This window comes from Sturnira hondurensis, unplaced genomic scaffold, assembly GCF_014824575.4.
Source record: "Sturnira hondurensis isolate 20B ecotype Veracruz unplaced genomic scaffold, ASM1482457v3 Scaffold0001872, whole genome shotgun sequence".
In the NCBI taxonomy this organism is placed as follows: Eukaryota; Metazoa; Chordata; class Mammalia; order Chiroptera; family Phyllostomidae; genus Sturnira; species Sturnira hondurensis.
Genome location: NW_028074503.1, coordinates 13,266,201 through 13,287,611, shown reverse-complemented (window position 1 = coordinate 13,287,611; position 21,411 = coordinate 13,266,201). Strand labels below are relative to the sequence as shown.

Below are 21,411 nucleotides of genomic sequence, written 5' to 3'. Positions count from 1 at the left end.
ACGCCAACACAACGGCAGCCACCTAGTGTGAATGAATCAAAACTATATGTATTTTTTGTTAGATCAACAAAAACCTTTTTTTGGTGTGCTGCAGGATTTCACTAATCGGTTTATGTGCCAGGAGATGACAAAGGCTGAAAATCGCTGTTCTAAGGGGATCAGCATCCCGACCAAGGACGTTGCACTCTCTGCATAAGAGGAGCCCAGTTCAGCAGAACATGGCCCTCGTCTGCAGAGCAGGTGGGAATAGGTGGAATTAAGCAGAGAAATTAAAATGAAGGAGGTTTAACTAAATGAATACCAAACATTTGATTTCCTTGAAGAATGAGTGTGAAGAAAAAACAGACTCAACTAGGAGGAAAAAACTGAGTTCCAGGGAAGAAGACACTATGCAGACTGTATTCTAAGACTAAGAGGGCCGCCTCGGTAGCTCTAGAATGTTCTTGTCATGAGCTCTAGTGATGGCGGTGCATCTGCTTTTTCCAATAGAAATAGTTGTTTCCACAAAGAAGTTAGGACCTATTTTGATTTTAGAAGAGAAAAAGAAAGTCTAATATCATTGGAATCAAAAGAAATAGGCCAATGCCCAGAGTTATCATTTAGTACAGGGGTTTTTTGACCTGGGTTTTGGGGTATCTCTAAGTTTCCTAGAATTATACATATGCTCCATCAGGGGTATCAAACTTATTTTCACCAGCGGCCACATCAGCCTCACGGTTGATTCAGCCCTTCAAAGGGATGAGTGAAATTTTAGGACTGTGTAAATGTAACTGCTCCTTAATAGTTAAGTGAGAGCTCGGCGCTGCTGCCGGGTAGAAACAAGGTGCTGGGCCAGATAAAACAGGTGGAGGGCGGGATTCGGCCCTTGCGTTTGCCACCCGTGTGCTGTATCTTCTGTTGGCACATATGCACCCTCCTCCTCAGATGAGACATAGCTTTTATTAGATTTTTCAAATAAGTACATCATGTATGAAATGTTTAGGAACCCTTGGCTTTGTTGGGGATCTGACCTGTCAGCAAGAGAGTGGAAACACCCCTTGGCTAATGAAGAACTCAGGCTGGGGGAAAGATTATACTTTTTGAAACCTCTCGTGCTTTTCCAGGACAGAACCTGAATTCACAGGAAGGCAGATCTGAGACGCCCAGGACAGGAGAAGGCTGCGTGGCCTGGTTCCGAAGGAACCTCAACGACTATGGCAACAGGCTAGCGCAACCGGAACAAATCCTAGGACGGCCCAGAAAGCTCACGGTCTAATTTAAAGATTCTGAATAGCAGGAAGATTTTTATTCCATTCTGAAAATATCTCTATATGACCAAATGTAGAACAAAAGAAGACTCCGAAGTGCATTATTGAAAAATCTTTTTTACACATTTGTTGATTCTAGTTATTTTTATATTTCAAACAAGCTCCCTTAACCTTACCAGCCAGTAACTATCATCCAGATAGTACAGGTCTGGATATACAATCTTATATTTTGATTCAAGGACCCAATTTTAAGTAATATTTTAACATACTAACACTTCAATTAAGCGGTAGTTTGATTCAAGTTCAACACTATTCTTAACAACTGAATGAAAGCACAAATCTGACTTAGAGATTTGCACAATGTTATTCATATAAGAATGAAAGAATGTATGTCACCATTTCTCACATGCACTAGATTTATATAAAGAAGTTCTAATTTTATTAATTGATCAGGGGGAAAAATCTGTCTTTAGAGTAATAATATATGTGAAAGATGGCTCTTAACTAAATATATGGCATCCACACGCTTCTCAAAATATACTTATAATCCTTATGATCCCCAGAGTTTCACAATTACCTGCCAATAACACTTGAGAGAAAATGTCTGACAAGTTACCTGACAGGAAGAGTCCGATCACCCTTCCTTCTGTCCATTTCTCTTTGGGGAACAGGGTACCAGCGGAAATTGAGCTTCCAGTTGAATCCACCGTAGGTCATATCAGAACCTGCCATGTACTCAAAAGTATCATCACTGATCACATCAATGATAGGACATACCACTGTTTTCCTAAAAATCATAAAAGCAAATTTAAAAACTCTTTAACTTTCCTTTTTGAGGCCTACTATAACAACTGTATACTAAGTGTTTTAAAAATAAAAACACATTCTATGATGACAGTTAAAGTCAATGGTGAAAAAATTTCCTGCGATAGCCTACAAAGCTAACATCATAATTATTTATCGTATTCATAACTTTTTGATAACCTTCCATCCCTTTTCACTCAGACTTTTACACATCTGCCACAAAACCGCCACCATATATATCTGGGTATTTTCACTGTAAGTATTGCCAAAACCATCTTCACCTCAGGCATTCTCGATGTATAACTAACTGGCTATAACAAAAAAATAATGACAAATGACATTAAAACTAAGACATAATGAAACATGAAAATGTAAACAACATTTTAAAAAACTTTATTTAAAATGTGTGTAGCTTCATGGCAACACTTCAAATAACTGATTTTATACTGTGGGTTTTACCTATGGGAAATGTGGGTTCAATTTTGCAGCTCAAAGGAGGGCTCTCAGCCTCTCTTTCTCCTCCCAACATAGTGTATTTCGAAAAGAAACCGACTTCTGGGGCAAATCACTGTCATCTGAAGGAAATGCAGACTGTGACTGTGTGAAGACCACCGCCACATCTGCCCTCACTGGCTAGACCCTGAGGGCCCACTAAGATTTATATGCAATATAAAAATGAGGGTAACTGCAAGAAATTTGTCAATGGAAAAGCGAAACCAAACGGACAACCAACCAAACCAAAACTGTTACCCAGTTTATCTTTTCTACTACAGTTGACTGATTTGTCAATGGAGAGATGAAATCAACCCAAAACCCCCCCGAAACTATCAACTAGTTACTTAACCTTTTTTATGGCAAACTGTCTTACAACCAGTTAGTTACTCAACAAAATGCTTGTGGCAAAGACACTATAGCCAAAGTACCTAGAACCATTTGGCACATGTAAAAATACTTCAAATATTTCCACAGTTTAAAAAAAACCTCTTACTGACTGCACATTAAATCATTTTAAGCTAATAATTTTCTTAACAGTTCTTAAACATCTGTGTTCCTTATAGTTTTTGCTATTAAGGTATCCTGTGAACTTGTTCATATACATTTTCCACTTCTGCTTTAAGTGGAGATTGCTGAATGAAAAGAAGAAACTTAAAAAAAATTATTTTTAGAGAGAAGGGGAGGGAGGGAGAAAAAAAGGGAGAGAATGTCGATGTGATAAACACTGACTGGTGGCCTCTCATATGCCCCCCTGCGACCGAACCTGCAACCTAGACATGTGCCCTGATTGGGAATCGAACTGGCAACGTTTCACTTTGTGGGATGATGCTCAATGGAGCCACACTGGTGACAGCTCTTTCTTTGTTTTATATTATATTTTCTAAACATTTCTTGCTGGTGTAGTGAAGGCAACTGCCTTATCCATTACAATCTTATGTTTGGCAACATTGCTAAATGATTTCTATTATTTCGTATATATTTTCTTTACAGAAAAAACACATCATCTGCAACTGACAGCACCTGTTCTTTTTCCCCTTCTGGTCTTTATACCCTTTTATTTATTTCTTGTATGATTGTAAAATGTAAGACTTCAGTAATCCTGAGTAACAGCAGTAATTCAAGGTATCCTTATCTTGCTCCACATCCTGTAAAAAATATTTTTGCCCTGAATGGTATGGCTCAGTTGGTTGGGTGTTGTGCTGCAGAGCAAAAGGTAGCCAGTTTAATACCCAATCAGAGCATACCCCAGTTGGGGTCAGGGTTGGGGTCACGGTCGGCGTGCATACGGGAGGTAACTGATAGCTGTTTCTCTCCCTCCCTTTCCTTTTTCCCCTAAAAATAAATAAAATCTTTAAAAAAATGTACCTTCAACATTTCTCCTTTATATGATGTTTGCTTGCTAAGGTTTTGTTTTGGCTTTTCTTTTAAACTGTCTTTTCTCAGATTAGTAAATTTCCATTCTATAACAATTCACTGAGTATTTTTAATTATAAATGGATCCTTTTTTTGTATCTACTGAAGCGATCACAGAGTTTTAATGATAATCACAGATTCAGAAATATGTTGATAGTGAATTATGTGAATTAGTTTTATATTAAACTAAACCAGCTGGTCGTGATATATATATTTGTATACATGTATTATATACATACATACATATGTGTATATATATAATGGATATAATTACCCCTTCCATTGGACTCACTTTGATAGTACTGTGACATTTTTGTACTAGCATTCATGAGTGGGTTTGAGTAATTGTCCATGTATGTCTTTCCTAGTTTTCCTATCAGGGTTATGCTAGTCTCATAAAAAAAAAGGTGAGTTGGTTTTCTGTTTTTCTATATTCTGTTCATAGATTCTTAGAAGAGATTTGTTTCCCTCCTGCCACCTCATACCAAGGTTGAAACAGGCAAGTTTTCTTTGAGGTGGTGAGATTTCTGTCCTTCTCACTCACACTGTGATCCAGACATCAGGGTCCCAGCTTTATACAAGGGTCCGCTCATCATTTGCCCACCTTACATAGGGCCTAGGCCTTGTCTCCTATCCTCTCATCTATGTGTCTTTCAAGGCAAAAGCTCAGTGTCCCCCAAGTTCAGCAAAAACCAAAAGCTGGCTTTAGTGTTTGAACTGGTCACTTGTTCTCAGTTCGTTTTGAGATCCACAAAATTCCTTACTTTGGTGCCAAGTCAGTGGTACATTTAAAACCGTTTTTTGTATTTTAGCCAGCAAGCCTTCCAGCTGGAACAGTTACTCAGGATCTCTAATCTACCCTAGAGCCCAACTGGAACTCGCTGTGATTGTGATTTCAGCCAATGCCCCTTTCATATTTCTGCTGTCACCTCACACTGCTTCTCTCCACAGGTTCGGGTGTCTGCTCCATAAAGGTTGTATGTTGTCGTCACACAAGCAAGTGTTTATTTCCTACATCAGTTACTTTATAGAAAACAGTTCAGAGATATTCTGTCCCTTCTTCAGGCAACATTCTCCTAAACCTGCATCTTCTCACTGCCCCAATGCTGGGTTTTCCTATTATTCACCTTTCCATGCGGAGATTTAAGTCCAGGAATTGCTGACAAACAGGATGGATGTACGGGCTTTGATTTGCACTATGCTCCACTTGACTAGTACAAGTTTAGCTAAAATCTAAGCCTCAATGTTAAGTTGACACAGACAGCCCCCAGCTCAAACTGCGATTATAAGCAGAAATCCAACTACCTGAGATCTGTTGAGCAGACTGAAGTTAGGCGCTCTCCTGATACACAGGAACTAAGCCGGAGCCTAGACGTGCATTATGAAAGACCACAGCCATGGGCATCCACAGCTTCTGATGTTCTTCCTGTATTATCTAAGATCACAGTGATTTTCAATATGCAACTAGATTTCAGGGTGTAATATGTATCTCCCATCCCCTTCTACTTCTTGCTGTACTACGGTTCCAGCAAGGATGTAGACGGAGATGGGGCGAGCTGCCAGCCCTAGTGTTAGCTTTACAGAATAGGGACAAGTACAGAGCTTTATTTTACCTTCCCTGAGCTCACTGTCCCTCTGTTCTGCTCCTGTTCAGTGAACAGAATTTACACAGGGTGTACTTAAGAACATGCCTCCGAATCCATGCGAACAAGACAGTTTGCAAACATTCCTTCCAGACTTGAGAATATGGTCTTCTTCATAATTACTTTAAAGTGCTCTTCATGGGTATTTTAAAGGAAACTTCAAAGGACACTATTTTTGTATTTATTCACAAATACAGAATTTTGCAACTTACCATACAGTTCAGGAAACAAATTTATAGATTCCAGAAAATTACCTGTCTTGTTTGATCCTGGCTAAGAGAGGCTCCAGCCATCCCACTGTGCACTCGCAGTGGGCATCTAAGAAAGTGATCACTTGGCCTTTAGACACAGAAGCGCCTTTTAATCTAGCTCTGATCAATCCAGAACGTTGTTCCATTCGAATTACATGAACTGGTACTTTTAATTTTTTCACATAACTCTCTAGAGGTCTTTTCAAAAAGTCTGAAAAATGAACAAAACAAAAATAACATGAAAAAACTGTGACCTGGCATTATCCAGATGCAAAGCAATTTTGATCTGCAATATTCATTCAACACATGTTTACCGAGCACTTTTAGCAAGGCTCCCTGACACACAAACTCATTTTGCTATAGGGAGCCTTCGTAGTTCCTGAGAGAAAGCACCAGGGCTGCCCCTACCTCATTATACCAGGACTTAGGAGAGCTCCTGGGATCAGGCTCAATTGGAGATAGGCACATTACCACATTTCTCTAAGCAACTCTTTATCAGGCTCAATTTTGCTTTTTCTAATCATGCTTTAGGATCAGGAACAGAAGGAATGTAGTTCAAGAGCATTAAATTCAGACCACAATAGAGAAAAGAAACAGAGTATGTAGTAGCTGTTAGAGTTCAGAAAATTGTAGTAGTTCTTCAAAGGTAGAAACTAATTGTCTTATTGATTACACAGTCCTTGACTACGCAGTCCTTTTACCAGGAAGTCGAAGTGAGGGAAAGCTCAGAAGAGAAATATTGGATTTCAATTGCAAGACCAAACAGAGATCCTTAACAGACAAGTAGATCTAAGTAAAAACAGTTTCAGAGGAAAGGACAATTGTGGAGGGAGAGGGAGAGGGGAAGGGAGAGGAAGCGGGCATGTGAAACGGATAGCTATCCTGGAGCTGTGTGGATGGAGGTTATGACCCTGAGCTAAGGATGTGCTCCCACCAAAGTACATGGTTGACTTTAAAAAGCAGAAAAAGCTAAGCTTCACCAAAGCGGAGAGAGAGAATTCTTCAGATCAGGCTATTTCATGGCACTCACACCGGAGAAGCTACTGATGGCGGCGTGGCCAAAGGTCCTGCCACCTAGTCCCCACACAACAGGTGGGAGGATAATCTCTCCAGGGGAGAAATGGAACAAGTCGGGCTCCGATGACCAGCTTTGTCCTGCAGGACTCTGATAATGGGAAGGTCATGTGTAAATCAAGGTATACGTATTACCGGGCTCTTTAAGTCCTAAAAGTGGGGAACCAAAAAAGTTCCTATATAGTGGAGAAGGAAGGACAGACAGGAGTGACATGGTTCTCTGCTTAACTGGTCAGACCAGAATAATCTGAATATTGGGAAAGAGAAAGGGCCTCTGGGTACCACTATACCAAAATAGATATAATTTCCATTGCTGCTAATATATTTCCTAATATACTGGGGCTTAAAAAGTATTTGAGAAACACCTGAAATAGAACTCCTACCTGGATCACCACTATGATTTTATGAACCAAATCTTAGGGTCAGAAAGATATAATTTGAGTCTAAAAAGATAAGGGTAGTGCCAACCCCAGAGAAAAGCAACAGTGTGCAATGCCAGCTATCATTTTGTGTCTGTTTAGCACAATGGTAGACTCTATGCATATTTAAATTCATTTAATACAACAACACTATGAGATTGTCACATATTTTAGAGACAAAAATCTAAGTCTCATAATATTAAATGAACTGATCAGGGTGGCCCAGCTTGTTAAGGGGTTAATCCAAGGTTCAAAGCCATGTCTGCCTGACTTGGAAGCCTAACTCTTCATCCATAGCAAGAAATCCGAGCAGGAAACTGCAGAGAGAACAATTCAGGACTGCAGAATTACCTGGTCTGACACACAAAATGACGTTAAATCCAGAGTTCGACAGAACCTCATGTGGCACGGTGTAAGGTGTATTCTAGCACTTTACCAGTCAAGGCTGGGTGTGCCATCAACAATGTCTTCCAGTAAGTTTTCTCCAAAGTATTAGAGAATTCAAAGTGCTTCTTAAAAATCAAATCAATCTAATTTCTGAATCTCACACCTTTGAAAGCTATACTATTCTGTCCTGTCTATAAATAAAATGAAAAATGCGTGACTCTTTGGTAGTTCAAAAAAGTTACTATTCCACAAAATATCTTAACATCTTAGTTTGACATTTTTGTGGCTTCCATGCAATAAAGCTAAGCAATAGGTGTCTTCTTAACAGTTGATAGAGAATTATGGACTCAGGGCTGGGTGGAAGATTAGTAACTACTTGAGCCTCGTTTTACGAAAAATGAGCATGGGGCAGGGTGAAGGGGGGAGTTAAGTGACTATGATTAGAAGCAACTATGTCATTTCAAAATAAGGGAATCTTGTTTATTAGACTATCTCTACAGCTCTTAGCCTATAAATGGATAGCTAAGCATCTCTCCATCAGAGAGTGTGAAGTCGTCAGAGAATGGGAGTGTCAGAAAAACCTTCACTGCTTGTAGCAACATCTGAGAAATCTTAGCCAGAACTCTGAAAAACTGAAGAGTGAGCAAGGAATTTAGTACTTAATAAATCTGACTCCTAATCCTTACTAAGTAAGAACCCCTGTTTCCTTTCGTGTAAAATGAGAAAAACCACAGTTGTCTTGGATTAGGAACATTCTGTCAATTCTAAGTTGCAAGATAACCTGAGATGACAATTACATAACTTCTGACCTGAACTAGGGATTCATGCACTGTTCCATCAGAGACCCTGTGAGAATCAAGTTACAACCGACAGCAGTGTGCAGAGCAGTTAGGGGTCAAGCCCTTGGTTTATGCTAAGCCTCATTTTCATCATCAATAAAATAGGAATAATTACAGCACCTATCGCACACTTCTTTAATAAATGGAGATGCTGACAACTCAGCAGGTTAACTGTGACGTCAAGTATTCTGAGGCCATGAGCAGACTGAGCATGCTACGCAACCTAATTAGGGTGCTTGTGTAGACAAATAAGTGAAAGCAAGGGTTAGCTGACTGGTAGATCACTCAGTCATTCATTAAGTAATTCTGTTTACTAATGACAGGCGCTGTGGGCACTGAGGACATAACGGTGAACAAGGAGACCTGATGCAGTGTAGAGTCTAACTGGGGGGTCAGGTGGGGGGACACGGGGAGGCGGACAGGAGACGGTCATAAACAGATAAGTAAACAATTAAATCTCTGTTAAGAGCAGTCAAGGAGGATCGAGTGTTCTGAGATGTGTTTGGAGAGGTATAACCTGACCTTGGGAGGCCAAGGAAGGCCTCTCTAAATATAACTTGATTCTGAGGAAACATTTGAGCTGAGCTATGGGGCTGGGGTGGGCAAGGGAATGGTTGAAGATGTGACTGACGAAGCAGGAAGAAGCCAGGATATGTAGACCTTTCCTCTAAGGCAGGGGTGTCAAACTCATTTTCACCAGGGACCACATCAGCCTCTTGGTTGCCTTCAAAGGGCAGAATGTAATTTTAGGACTGTACAAATGTAACTACTCCCTAACTAGGGGCAAGGAGCTTGGCGCTGCCTCCAGGTAGAAACAAGGTGCTGGGTGGTGGAGGGCCAGATTTTGCTGCTGGGCCCTGTGTTTGTCACCTATACTCCAAGGCTTAGAGGAAAGACTTTAATCAGAGAAGGGACATGATCGGATTTGCATGCTTAAAGAATCTTGAGGTAGGGTAAGTGTGTATGTGAGAAGACTAGTTAGTCTATTTCACCATTTGCAATGAGCAGTGTTTGTGCATCGGACGTGTCCCACGTAGAGGAAACAGCAGACTTGGATGGTTACTTAAAAACAAAAAGCTCGCTCCGGTTCCTATTCCTGCTGGGCTCTGGCCCAACAGCTACCACCTCAACGAAAGAGCCGAACAAAATTATATTAGATAATTCTCAGTCTGGCTAGCAAAACAATTACAACCACAAAAACACACCGCCTGTAGGTTTCCAAATAGCAGAAATGGTGACCTAAGCTCCTGAGGCTTTCTAGGCAGAAGACCGTGGAGCAGCAGCACCCAGACTGGGTCCCTGGGGTAAAACTTGGGGACCTCACTTAGTGACTGAGCCCCGAGTGGAGCAGTGAGGCAGATGTCTGCCTGCGTGTTTGCTCTTACAGATAAGGGAGGGAAAAATAACTAGTAAGTGTCACTGTCGCTTTCGAGTTGTGGGCACGTTTGTCTTTCTAACGAGGCCACATCGTACAAAAAAGTATCCCACACAGCCTTCTCTGGCGCCCAGCAGAATACAGTGAAACCAGAGGAAGAAATGGAAACGTAATTCATTTCATCTGAAGAAAAATATCTCCCCTTGAGGAACACTTGCTATGGCCAATATCGGCATATGAGGAAACCAAACACAAGCCACTCGCAGTGCAGACGTTTGTACAGATCGCTGCTTAGAAGAACTTCAGTTAGTTTTCTTACAGGATTAATTAACTCCTAGCAAAAAATTATCCACATGAGGTTTATATTCCTATTGTCCACAGTAATTAAGTGTATTCTTAATTTATAACAGCTCTCTAATTCTCGCATTAATCAACATTATTATACAACTATTTTATTTTTTACATGATTATCAACTGTTTTATTAATTAAATCAGGGAGATAAACTACAGAAAGTAGGACTATAACTTATTCTTCATTTATACCTCTGTAATCTGGCAAAGTAATAAGACTTACATCCTTATTAGTGTGCAAACTGTTCCCAACATGATATGAAATGATTACACATTTAGTGTAGGCACGAGAAGGAGAAGGTATAATACTTGACCAAACTACCCTAGAAGATGCAGTAAGAGATCAGGCAAGAGACCGGAAGGTACTAGCAAAAGGGATTGACGTGATGGGTCAAGAAGTTTAAGGCTGATTATGGAAGGGAGAGCCGTTATCTGTAGTTCCCTCCAAATATTTCTTGTGTAAGCTCAGGAATGTTGGGGAGATACATGGCACCAATGATCCTAAATAGAATCGCCTTGGCGGTGGCGTGGGGGTGGCGGGGATCCTGGGAAATGCTGCGTAACTCTGAATTTAACAGGTTTCTTTACTGACGGACTAACCATGTAGAGCTTTTTCTACATCACCCTGCAGTGTGAAATCTCCAAGAGGCATTCAGAATAAATAAAGTTAGGTGGAGGTACTTTTAATTAATATATTTTTCCAAAAAGAGTACTTCATGAAACAGTTTGAGAGATTTTAAGCTCATGAAAAGTTCTGAGACTTGGACAAATATTTATTAGGACAAGAGTCACTGTAGAGATTTATTATGAGATCAGAGTCACATTATTTACTGTTTTCCTTAACTTCCTTCCTCCTCCTATTATGCCCCCAGCTATAGGGCATTCCTGAATTTAGAAGTGGAATAAAATGGGAAAATGTAAGAAGAACCCAGAGAACTAAGGCTCACCCGCTTAGGCCTCATTCTGCTGTCAGAGACCTTCCTTCCCACTGCATATGCGACTAAAGTTCTCCATTTTGGCTCTAAATAAGATCCAGTCTCTCTCCAATAACTCAGAGCTGCAGCTTCCCACAGAGAAAGTCCTAATAAAATTGTGTGGATTTATTCACTATTCTGCATAAATATAAACGTTCATTTTATATAGCATTACTTCTTTTTAAAAACAAGATTCAGAAGAGACACAAATTAAAAGCTAATTAAAGTAATATTTTAAGTTTCAGAGTGTCTACTTGTTTTGCATATGTGAATGAGTCCAAATGCCACAAATATTTTTAGGATAAATTAGAAGTTTGTATAAAGTTATTGGGTTAAAAATGATAGCAAGTATTTTTTAAATCATTAATGACAAAAGGTGTAGCATATTATCGGTGTTACAATGTAAAGTTTACCTCTTTCACTGGCATCATCTACTAGGACAATTTCTTCTAGCATGTGTCTTGGTGAGCGATTAAGGACACTATGGACAGTTCGCAGAAGTGTGCTCCAAGCCTCATTGTGGAAAACAATCACCACACTTGTTGTAGGAAGGTTGTCTGGATACACCTTTGTTTTACACCTAGAGACAAAGCACATGCCTTTACAAAAAGGGACTGTTAGGACAGCACGATGAATGAATCCAGACTAGAAAGGGTAATAAAACCATAAAAACAGTTAGCTCTCATGGTGGGACTCTTGGTAACTTCTCATTTATTTAAGTTTTGGTTAATGTTGCATGTTTAATAAATAGTATCTGTTTAAAGTTATGTGTTTAAATTAAAATTATTTTAAAGAGGTCAGTTCTTTAAAATTAGGCACTTCTTCCTGATGAATGTTTTCTGTGGATTCAATTTAACGGATAATGTACTAAAGCTTTATCATCAACCCCAAACTGAACTTATCTCAAGAATCCAGCTGGACAAAAAAGTTCAGAGCCACTAGAATCTACACAACTTAATAATCTAAACAAAAACATACCTCCCACAAAAGAAGAGAACTAATGTCACCAGTGTCTATGGTGTACTAGGCACTTAGGCTTCCTAATAATTCTCTGAGGAACTTGGAGCCACATTTCATAGATGGAAGCTGAGGACAGAGAGAGCAAGGGGGTGGCAAGGCCTGACTGAGGACCTCACGGTCCACGCCCTGCTGACCAAGCTCCTAATGTGGCTCTTCTATACTGAAATATGAACATGCATCTTGTTTAGTAAAGCAGTGTCTAGAAATACAATCATCGAAAGACCAGAAATAATGTACACCATGTATTAACTGTATGTTTCTAGCCCTTTGTTCTAGGCTACATGGTCTCCTCTTTCAATCTTGTCGGCTAGATAAAACTACGACAGAGAAGGCTAGCAGAGAACATCAGTAGTCAGTAAACAGGTATCAAGGGGTGTGCTTTAGAACATAAACACTCCTAAAGTGCACATACAACTCTTTCTAGGTATCCCAAATTCTAACTGCTGCTCCAGCCTTTTCCTTTCATTTTCTCCCCTGCTCTCTAGCAATCTCCAATCTTGTTACTACCTGTCAGTGGCAGTGAAGAAGGGAAGAGGAGGAAGAAATGAGAAAAACATCAATGGACCCCCTCTTTAGAAGCGGCCACAACCACTATACATACTGAAAGTGCCACTCTAGGGCTGCTAGTTGGCAGTGAGAGGAAAAAGAAAATGGAAGGGAAAAAAGTTGACGAGGTCAAGGGGTTGAATAAAGGAGAAATGGGAAGTAGAGTTCACTATAGGGGCTCCATCAGCCCCTTTCTCTCTCCAAGGAGAAAAGGAAAAACAAAGAGTTTCCATTGTCCTCTTCATTAAAATCAGTTTCAGCCCCTCCCATCCTCTCTACCATTCCCAAGACTCTCTTTCACAGCCCGGTTTCCATCTCCTATTGTTAGTAACCTCACTATCTATTTATTCACGGACCTGAAAGACCCACAGCCTCATTTGCATGGCTCAGTCTACTCCTTTCTCCCTCTATGTTCACTCCAAGACCCACTAGAAGGCCACCACAGTCTGCCACCCTGTCTACACCTCCCTGCCCACAAGTCTGGCCTACAGAGGTGAGACCAAAAGACTAGTTATGTAGACTATGGAATCATGTGTCCCTAGCATTCCAAATAATACTTCTGAACATAGTTTTCCATTAAAACTATTGTGTCATAAATGGTGCAGATATGTGTGTGTGTATATATATGTGTGTGTGTTTCTGTGAATTAGTACGTTGCTTCGGGTACATCATAGGCGAACAAGCTAAGATACTCATGTTTTTATGGTTGGATGCATCCTGAAAGCCCGACTCACAGCCTGCATGAATGGGATGGCAAAATCAGGAATGGCCTGGATAAGATCCAGAAAGAGTTTTTGGTATTATTTATCTGATTCATATTAAGTCATATAAGACCTCTATTCCTGAATGAATCCTATTTATTATTATAGGAGACTTGGGAAGCAGAAAATAGCCAGGGTGACTACAAAGCTGCTAGCCTACCAAAACAACAAGAAGAACAAAACTGAGTGAGACCATGAAGGTGATTAGGAAATGCACAGTACACAGTGCTGTTAGCCATGTGCATGGCTGGGAAGCAACAGGAAGAAAACACAGACATCCGAGAGGGCAGGTTCTGCAGAAGAGAAATGGTAAGCCGGATTTATTTCTTGGATAATGTATTAAACAACGAAATTCTGGAGTTGTATGGAAAAGCAGAACACTAGAAATAAAGAAGACTAAAATGTAAATCATAATAGGATGGAAGAACTAAAGAAGCAAAGCAACTATTAGGATTCTAAGAAAAAAATTAATTGCCTAAATCAAACGGTTAAATATCATCATTCAGAAAACAACAAGTTCACAAATATTCTCTGAAGGCAAAACAGAAAATACATCAAGGAAACATGGGGAACAGTATAACAGATCTCAGAACAGATAAACACACATACCCTCCCTCTACCGAGAAAGCCATAAAGCGCTAGAAGAACCAAACACCTTTTCAGCATTCTGGCTGAGCTTTTCCCATGGAGTGGGGGGCACAGGGCTGAGGATGAGCAGGAAGACTACAGGCAGTGTTATGAAGCAGCTTTCACCCACCCAGTCCCAAGTGAAACATCCTCAGGACTGACAATCAGCGAGGATAAGGTTGTACTACATTTTAAAATTGATTATGCTATTATAGTGGTCCCAATTTTCTTCCCTTTGCCCCCTCCACCTGGTACCCCATTCCCTCCAGAAATGCCTCACCATAGTTCACGTCCTTGAGTCATGCATATGCGTTCTTTGGCCTCTCCATTCCCTATAACGTTCTTAACATGCCCCTGTCTGTCTTGTACCTACCACTGATGCTCCTTAATCCCTTATCTTTCCCCCATTCTCCCCCTTTCCACTCCCACTTGATAACCCTCCACATGATCTCCATATCTATGACTCTGGTTCTGTTCTGGTTGTTTACTTAGTTTGTTTTTTAGATTCAGCTGATAGCTGTGAATTTCCTGCCATTTTAATGTTCATAGTTTTGATCTTTTTCTTAAATAAGTCCCTTTAACATTTCATGTAATAATGACTTGGTGGTGATGAACACCTTTAACTTTACCTTGTCTGGGAAGCACTTTATCTACCTTTCCATTCTAAATGGTAGCTTTGCTGGGTAGAGTAATCTAGGTCGTAGGTCCTTGCTTTTCATCACTTTGAATATTTCTTGCCAGTCCCTTCTAGCCTGCAAAACTTATTTTGAGAAATCAGCTGATAGTCTTATGGAAACCCCTTTGTAGGTAACTATGTGCTTTTAAGATTCTCTCTTTATCCTTTATCTTTTGCATTTTAATTATGGTGTGTCTTGGTGTGGTCATCTTTGGATCCAACTTTTTTGGGACTCTGCGCTTCCTGGACTTGTATGTCTATTTCCTTCACCGGATTAGAGAAGTTTTCTTTCATTATTTTTTCAAATAAGTTTTCAATTTCTTTCTCTTCTTCTGCCATCCCTGATTTAGATGTTGGTAGGTTTGGAGTTTTCCCAGAGGCTTCTTATACTATCCTCGCTTTTTTATTGTTGTTGTTTATATTTTTTGAATTCTTTTCTCTTCTTGCTGTTCTGGTTGATGTTTATATCTTCCTTATGTTCCAAATTGTTGATCTGAATCTTGGCATCCCATCCATTGTTGGTTCCCTGTAGATTTTTTTTTTATTTCACATGATAACTTTCATTTCTTCCTGTGTCTTTTCTATGCTGTTGCTATACTCAATGAGTTCTTTAAGCATCCTGGTAAACACTGTTCTGAACTCTGCATCTGATAATTTGGTTATCTCTGTTTTTAGTTCTTTTTCTGGGGTTTTGTTCTGTTCTTCCATTTGGGCCATATTTCCTTGTCTCGTCAATTTGGCAGCATCTATGTGTTTGTTTCTGTGTATTAGGTAGAACTGCTTTGACTCTCTGTCTTAGTGGTGTGGCCTATTGTAGAAAAAACACGTGTAAATTGTTTGGGGCGAGCCTTAGGTAACTGCCAGGCTGGGGCAACCCATTCACTGCTTTGTGGCTCTGTGTAATGCGGAGGGCTCAGAGAAGGGACAATACCAGGGACAGTGCTGTTGCCTGGCTTCTGGAAGTTGCCCAGCACTTGCCCTGTTTCTAGTCACTTCACTTACTCCCTGTTTGTGACTAGTGCCCTTCCAGCTGTTGCCCTAGTGCTGAATCACAGAGTGGGTGGGTCTGTGTAAGTTCTAAGTCCATGTGGGCCCTTTAAGTGGAGTCTCCTGAAAATCTGATAGTTTCTTCTGCCACCCTAACCCCTCATTGGTTTTTACAGCCAGAAGATGATGGGAATTTATCTTCCTGGTGCTGGAACCCTGAGCTGGGTGGTCTGGCCTGAGGCTGGGACCCCCGCTCACTCACTCCCAAGGTATTCCTCCCCATTTTAATCCAGCACATGTGCGTGTGGGACAGCTTATTCTGTCGCCTCTCCCTGACACACCACATCTCTGGTCTCTTATTCTTCTGGATGAATGTGACTTCTTTTAATTCTTGCTTGTCAGATTTGCATTCAGCTCAAGTTTCTGATGATTCTGGGTATTACTTGTTTTGAAGTCTGGGTATTACTTCTTGCAAGCTAGAAGTCTGGTTGTAATTTTTTTCTGTAGTTGTGTGAAGAAGCAAAGTGTGTTTACCTATGCCTCCATCTTGACTGGAAGTCCTAACTAGACTTAAAAAAAGTCCTAATTGTGATTTGAAACAAAATAATGATTGTCTTCATCTTGGAATCCTCACTCTATGACAGCACAGACCATGAAATTTTTGCTCACTATTCAATTTCTAGTGTCAGGAAGAGTGCTTGGCACACAGCTGGCAATGAAGAAATGTTGGTTGAATAAGTGAAAGACAAGGCACCCTGCGTAGCCATGGGCACAGCCTGGGATGGAAGCCCGAGCTGTGGGCAGTAGGCAAGGCTGGAGCTACTTTTTTTTTTGAAGTTATGTAAAACTTTGTGGGTTAGAAAGAGGGAAAAGAGCATTTTAAACTCTCTATTAAAATGTATTGATACATATAAGAAAGCTGACGAATCATAAGTATGTACCTGAATACATTCCCACAAAGCGAATGTGTCAAGTAGTTGGCACTCAGGTGAAGAAACAGCCTGTTAGCAGCACCCAGAGGCTTCCTCTGTGTCCACCAGGAATGTATGGGAGTTCCAACTGTCCTGCCTCTTTGTCAACACTTGGTACTGTCAGCAATTTTTATTTTAGCTATTTATATAGGCATAAAGTGCTATCTCATGATAGTTTTAATTGGCATTTCCCCAATGGCTAATGTCTTTTTATGTACTCATTTGCCACCCATGTAGCAACCTGAATGAAGTGTCAAGTTTTTTGATAACATTACTGCATGCAATTTTTTAAAAAAGTGGGTGGTATATTTTGGTAGTTCTTTATATATTCTAGATAAAATTCCTTTATTCAAAGTATGGTTTGAAAATAATTTCTTCCAGCTCTGTAGCTTGTCATTTCTTCCTCTTAACAGAGTTTTCAGCAGAGTGTGAAAGTTTTAAAATTTGATGAAGTTCAAATTACTCTTTTCTTTTATGAAATCATGCTTTTGGTGTCATGTCTAAATACTCTAATGTCAGGTCTGAATATTTTCCCTAAAAGTTACAAACACTGAGGTTTTAGAATTAGATCTATGATCCAGTTTGAGTTAATTTTCATATAACATGAGATTTAGGTCTAAACTAATGATTTTCCATATGAATAATTGTTCAAACACTATTTGTTGAAAAGTTAATCGTTTCTCTACTGACCAGCTGTAGCACCTTTGTCAAAATCCAAACAGCCATACCTGTGCGGGTCTGTCCACTCCTGAGCTCTCTGCTCGGCCCCACTGATCTGTGTGTCTGTCTCTCTGACAACACCGTGTGTCCTGACTACTGTAGCCCTATAGTAAGTCTGTAAACTGGTTACTGTATATCTTCCAACTTTATTCTTTTTCGAAGTTATTTTGGCTACTTTGCCTTTCCATATACACTTTTAATCCCCTTGTTGGGCCTCCAAATGGAACTGCATTAAATCTGTTCAGCTATTGGAGAGAACTGACATCTTTTATATTAAGTGTCCCAGCATAGCTAAAACCTGAGGCTGTAATTTCCTTGTTCTGCAGCAAGTTTCCTATGACTGTGTCTGTGTTCTTGGTCTCACAGAGGAGACAGAAAAAGAAAAGCAATGGATTCTACCCATGTGCCAGAGACCAGAGATCCTCTGGTCAGACAGCAGATGCCCCCTCCCTCAGAGTTTCAGTTGCTTGCCTGGGTACTACTCCTGTGGATGTGCTGTGTTGGCAATATTGCCTAGAGGCTGCACTAATAGAGACTGGAAAAAAAGCAAGGGGCGCAGGAAAGAAAAAACAGGGAGATCTCCCCCTTTTCTTGTTCCTGACCAGGAAGAGAGGGTGTCTCTTGGGGCTCCCTCTCTGCACTTAGTGTGTACTTTGGGTTTTGGGGAGCCTTCAGTTACAATGCTGAACAGCAGTGGAGAGCACACACCCTCTCCTTGTTTCTTACCTTAGGGGGAAGGCTTTGAGCCTTGCACCATTAAGTTTGGTATGGCACTAAACGCACAGTTCACAAAGAAACAAGAGAAATTGGACTTCATCAAAATGTAAAAATTTTGTGCTTCAAAAGGTACCATTAAGGAAATAAAAGGACAAGACACAAACTAGGAAAAATATTTGGATAGTATATATCTGATAAAAAATTTATATTTAGAATATATAAAGAACTGTTACAGGTCAATAAAAGGAAGACAAATAATCCAATTAGAAATGAGCAAGAGATTTAAAGAGACATTTCAAAGATATAAGAATATAAGGACATGAAAAGATCCCCAAGATCATTTAGTCATTAGGGGAAAGCAAATTAAAATCACAATGGGAGACCACTTCACATCCAACAAAATGGCTATAATAAAAAAAGACAGTCAAAAAGAAGTACTGGTGAGGACGTATAGAAATCAGAACTCTTATACATTGCTAGTGGGAACGTAAATGGTATAGCCACCTTGGGGAAAAAAAGTCTGACAATTTCTTACATAGTTATGCATAATTACCATATGCCCCAGCAATTAGGAATCTACCCAAGAAAAATGAAAACATATATTCACACAAACACTTGTACACAAATATTCTTAGCAACACTATTCATAATAGCCAAAGAATGGAAACCACTCAACTATTCATCAACTGGTAACAGGAGAAATTAATGTGGTATATCCATGCAATTGAATTAAGATTGGGCAACAGAAAAGAACAGGGATGCACATGCTATAACATGGATAAATCCCAGAAAAATTATCCTCAATGAAAGAATCCAAACGTAAAAGGCCATACACAAACAGGGTCCAGCACAAATAATGCCCCCTTCCTTTTTACAAAATCATAAGCATATAATTCTGCAACAATAATATCACACTCAAGAATACCATGTGACATTTTAGGTGAAATGTTCCAATTAAAACTATAAATCATTACACCCATATTATTACCCTACCAACCACATTCAAGCAGGTGTTACGTCTGCCAGACCCTGTATTTATGATTCCATTTATATGAAATGTCTAGAAAAGGCAAATCCATCCAGATAGAGTTCAACCATGATAACCCTGGGGCTAACATTGGGAAGCAGAGTGAGTACAAATTAACACTAGAGATCTTTGGGGTGATGGAAATTTTCTAAAAGTGGTAATGCTTGTATAACTGCAAATTTATTGCAAATCATTGAAGCATACACTTTAAATGAGTACTTTCTACTTCTGCGAAAAATGGAGTAAGCACACTCCACTCCCACCTCTCCCAGTGAGTGGAACTATAAATCCTGGATGGAATGCATGGAACATCTATCTATTTGAGGGGACTCTGAAATGTAAATGGTAGCAGAATCTCAAGTTCCATCAAATCAGTGGTGAATTTTCCATTTTTCTCTCTGTGGCATTAGCCAGCCTGCAATCCAAGGCAGTCCCCAAAGTAAAAGTGTGCACTGGATGTGCAAAGGGCCCCAAGAGAAGCTCCCTTTCTAGTCTGAGAAACTAGAAGAGAGTGTCCTAAGAGAGAATAGATACCCGCCACCCTCACCCCACACCCTTTCTCCCTCTTCTCCCAGCCTTGCAAGTTTGAGAAGCACTAGATTAGGGTAGTCAGTCTCCTGGTAGGCAGGATGTCTGTAGAGATAAAAATTAACCAAGCAACTTTTTTTCATTTTTAGTTGATCAAAGGACATGTACATAGTTTAAAAAATAAACAACTGTCCAAAGCATGTTAAAAAGAAAAGCTATTGCCTCATTTCTGCAATTTCCCCTTTCCCGTAAGTATGCAAACCACCTTCAGTTCTTTTACCTATTTCTCTTGGTATTTACTTCCATAATTCTAAGTACTGTATCTGTGTTATTACTTGCTGATTTTTTCTAGTTCTAGATATTACTTATGTAGAACATATTGACTCTTTACTACAGAATTGGAGGGTTTATTTCATTTCTTTCCCCATCCCAACTTATATACTTGTGGTCCCTGGGTTTCCCAATGTATATGTTTGGTTGCATCATTACTTAATGTTTAATTAAGACTATGTAAAATGTTTTTCATACCTGATTTGCATATTATAAATACTTTACTGCATAGCATTCCCCTCCACTTCACCCTGAGTTATTTTCTTATTTTTTTGTCACTAATTCAAACCCAAACTCTCAAATTTGTCACTAGCTCAAACTCAGACTCTCTACAAATTGTCTAAATAGACCCTTATGATGTTCAAAAGTGCTGCTGGATAGCAACAAAATCTTAAAGAAATCTCTCCCCAAATTTTCTGGGCTGGTTGCCTCTATGCCTGCACCGCTGTCATCAGGGGTTTGCCCTTCCCCACGCCCTTGGGGGTTCTAATTACCCCTCTTACACAGCGGATCTCCTGTTTTCCTCTTTTTACTTTACTCCTTTGTTATGGTTGCGGGCACAGGCTGAGAAAGAATAAAAGGAGATAGGGACGTTTTCAAACTACACCATCACTACCATAGTGGGCTGATGGTATTAATGGGAGAGAGTTATATAATGGAGTGAAGTTGGAAGTTGATGGACAATCCCTGTTTTTAAAACAATGAGTCAAATCACAAGTGGTTTCACTTATGTCCCGTAACTCCATTAATTAAAATATGGCCTATATAATAAGCACTCCTATTATGTGCGAAAGAATTACTGAATAAACTCTAATGCATGAAATTCACTATACGCTCTGAGAGGTGGGTTGAGTGCCTGCCTTAGTGAGTCATAGATGTTTCAGGAAACAGATTAGTAAATTTACTTAAGGTGATGTTCACTTCAGCAAGACTGGGCCGAAGAGAATCAATCCATGAGAATGTCTAACGACTCAGGAATGTAGGACAGAAGTCCCTAGATAAATTTTTTCTATTATTTTTTCAACTGTTAAAGTCCCACTCTACTTACACTAACCTTCTCACAGCCTGAAATGGCATTAAGAGTTTTATATGCATTATCCCACTTTATCCTTATAACAACTCTAAGGTAGAGGTATTATTACCCCAACATTACAGATGAAGAAACAGGTTTAGTGAAGTGAGTATGCACATATAATCCAATCCTCTTCTCCATTTCCCTTTGAGCTGTG

The 21,411-nt window shown here is 39.8% G+C and overlaps 1 protein-coding gene across 3 annotated transcripts in view; it reads right to left on the bottom strand.

The window, feature by feature from the left end:
• The window catches only part of GALNT1 (polypeptide N-acetylgalactosaminyltransferase 1), a 125,768-nt gene that overhangs the window by 20,965 nt on the left and 83,392 nt on the right, over positions 1-21,411 (bottom strand). For all 3 annotated transcript variants that reach the window (XM_037033005.1, XM_037032995.1, XM_037032985.1), the window contains 3 exons: positions 11,686-11,852; positions 5,857-6,064; positions 1,864-2,034 (listed from right to left, as the gene is read on the bottom strand). In XM_037033005.1, the coding sequence (XP_036888900.1) occupies positions 1,864-2,034; positions 5,857-6,064; positions 11,686-11,852 (546 nt within the window). The remainder of the gene's footprint in view (positions 1-1,863; positions 2,035-5,856; positions 6,065-11,685; positions 11,853-21,411) is intronic.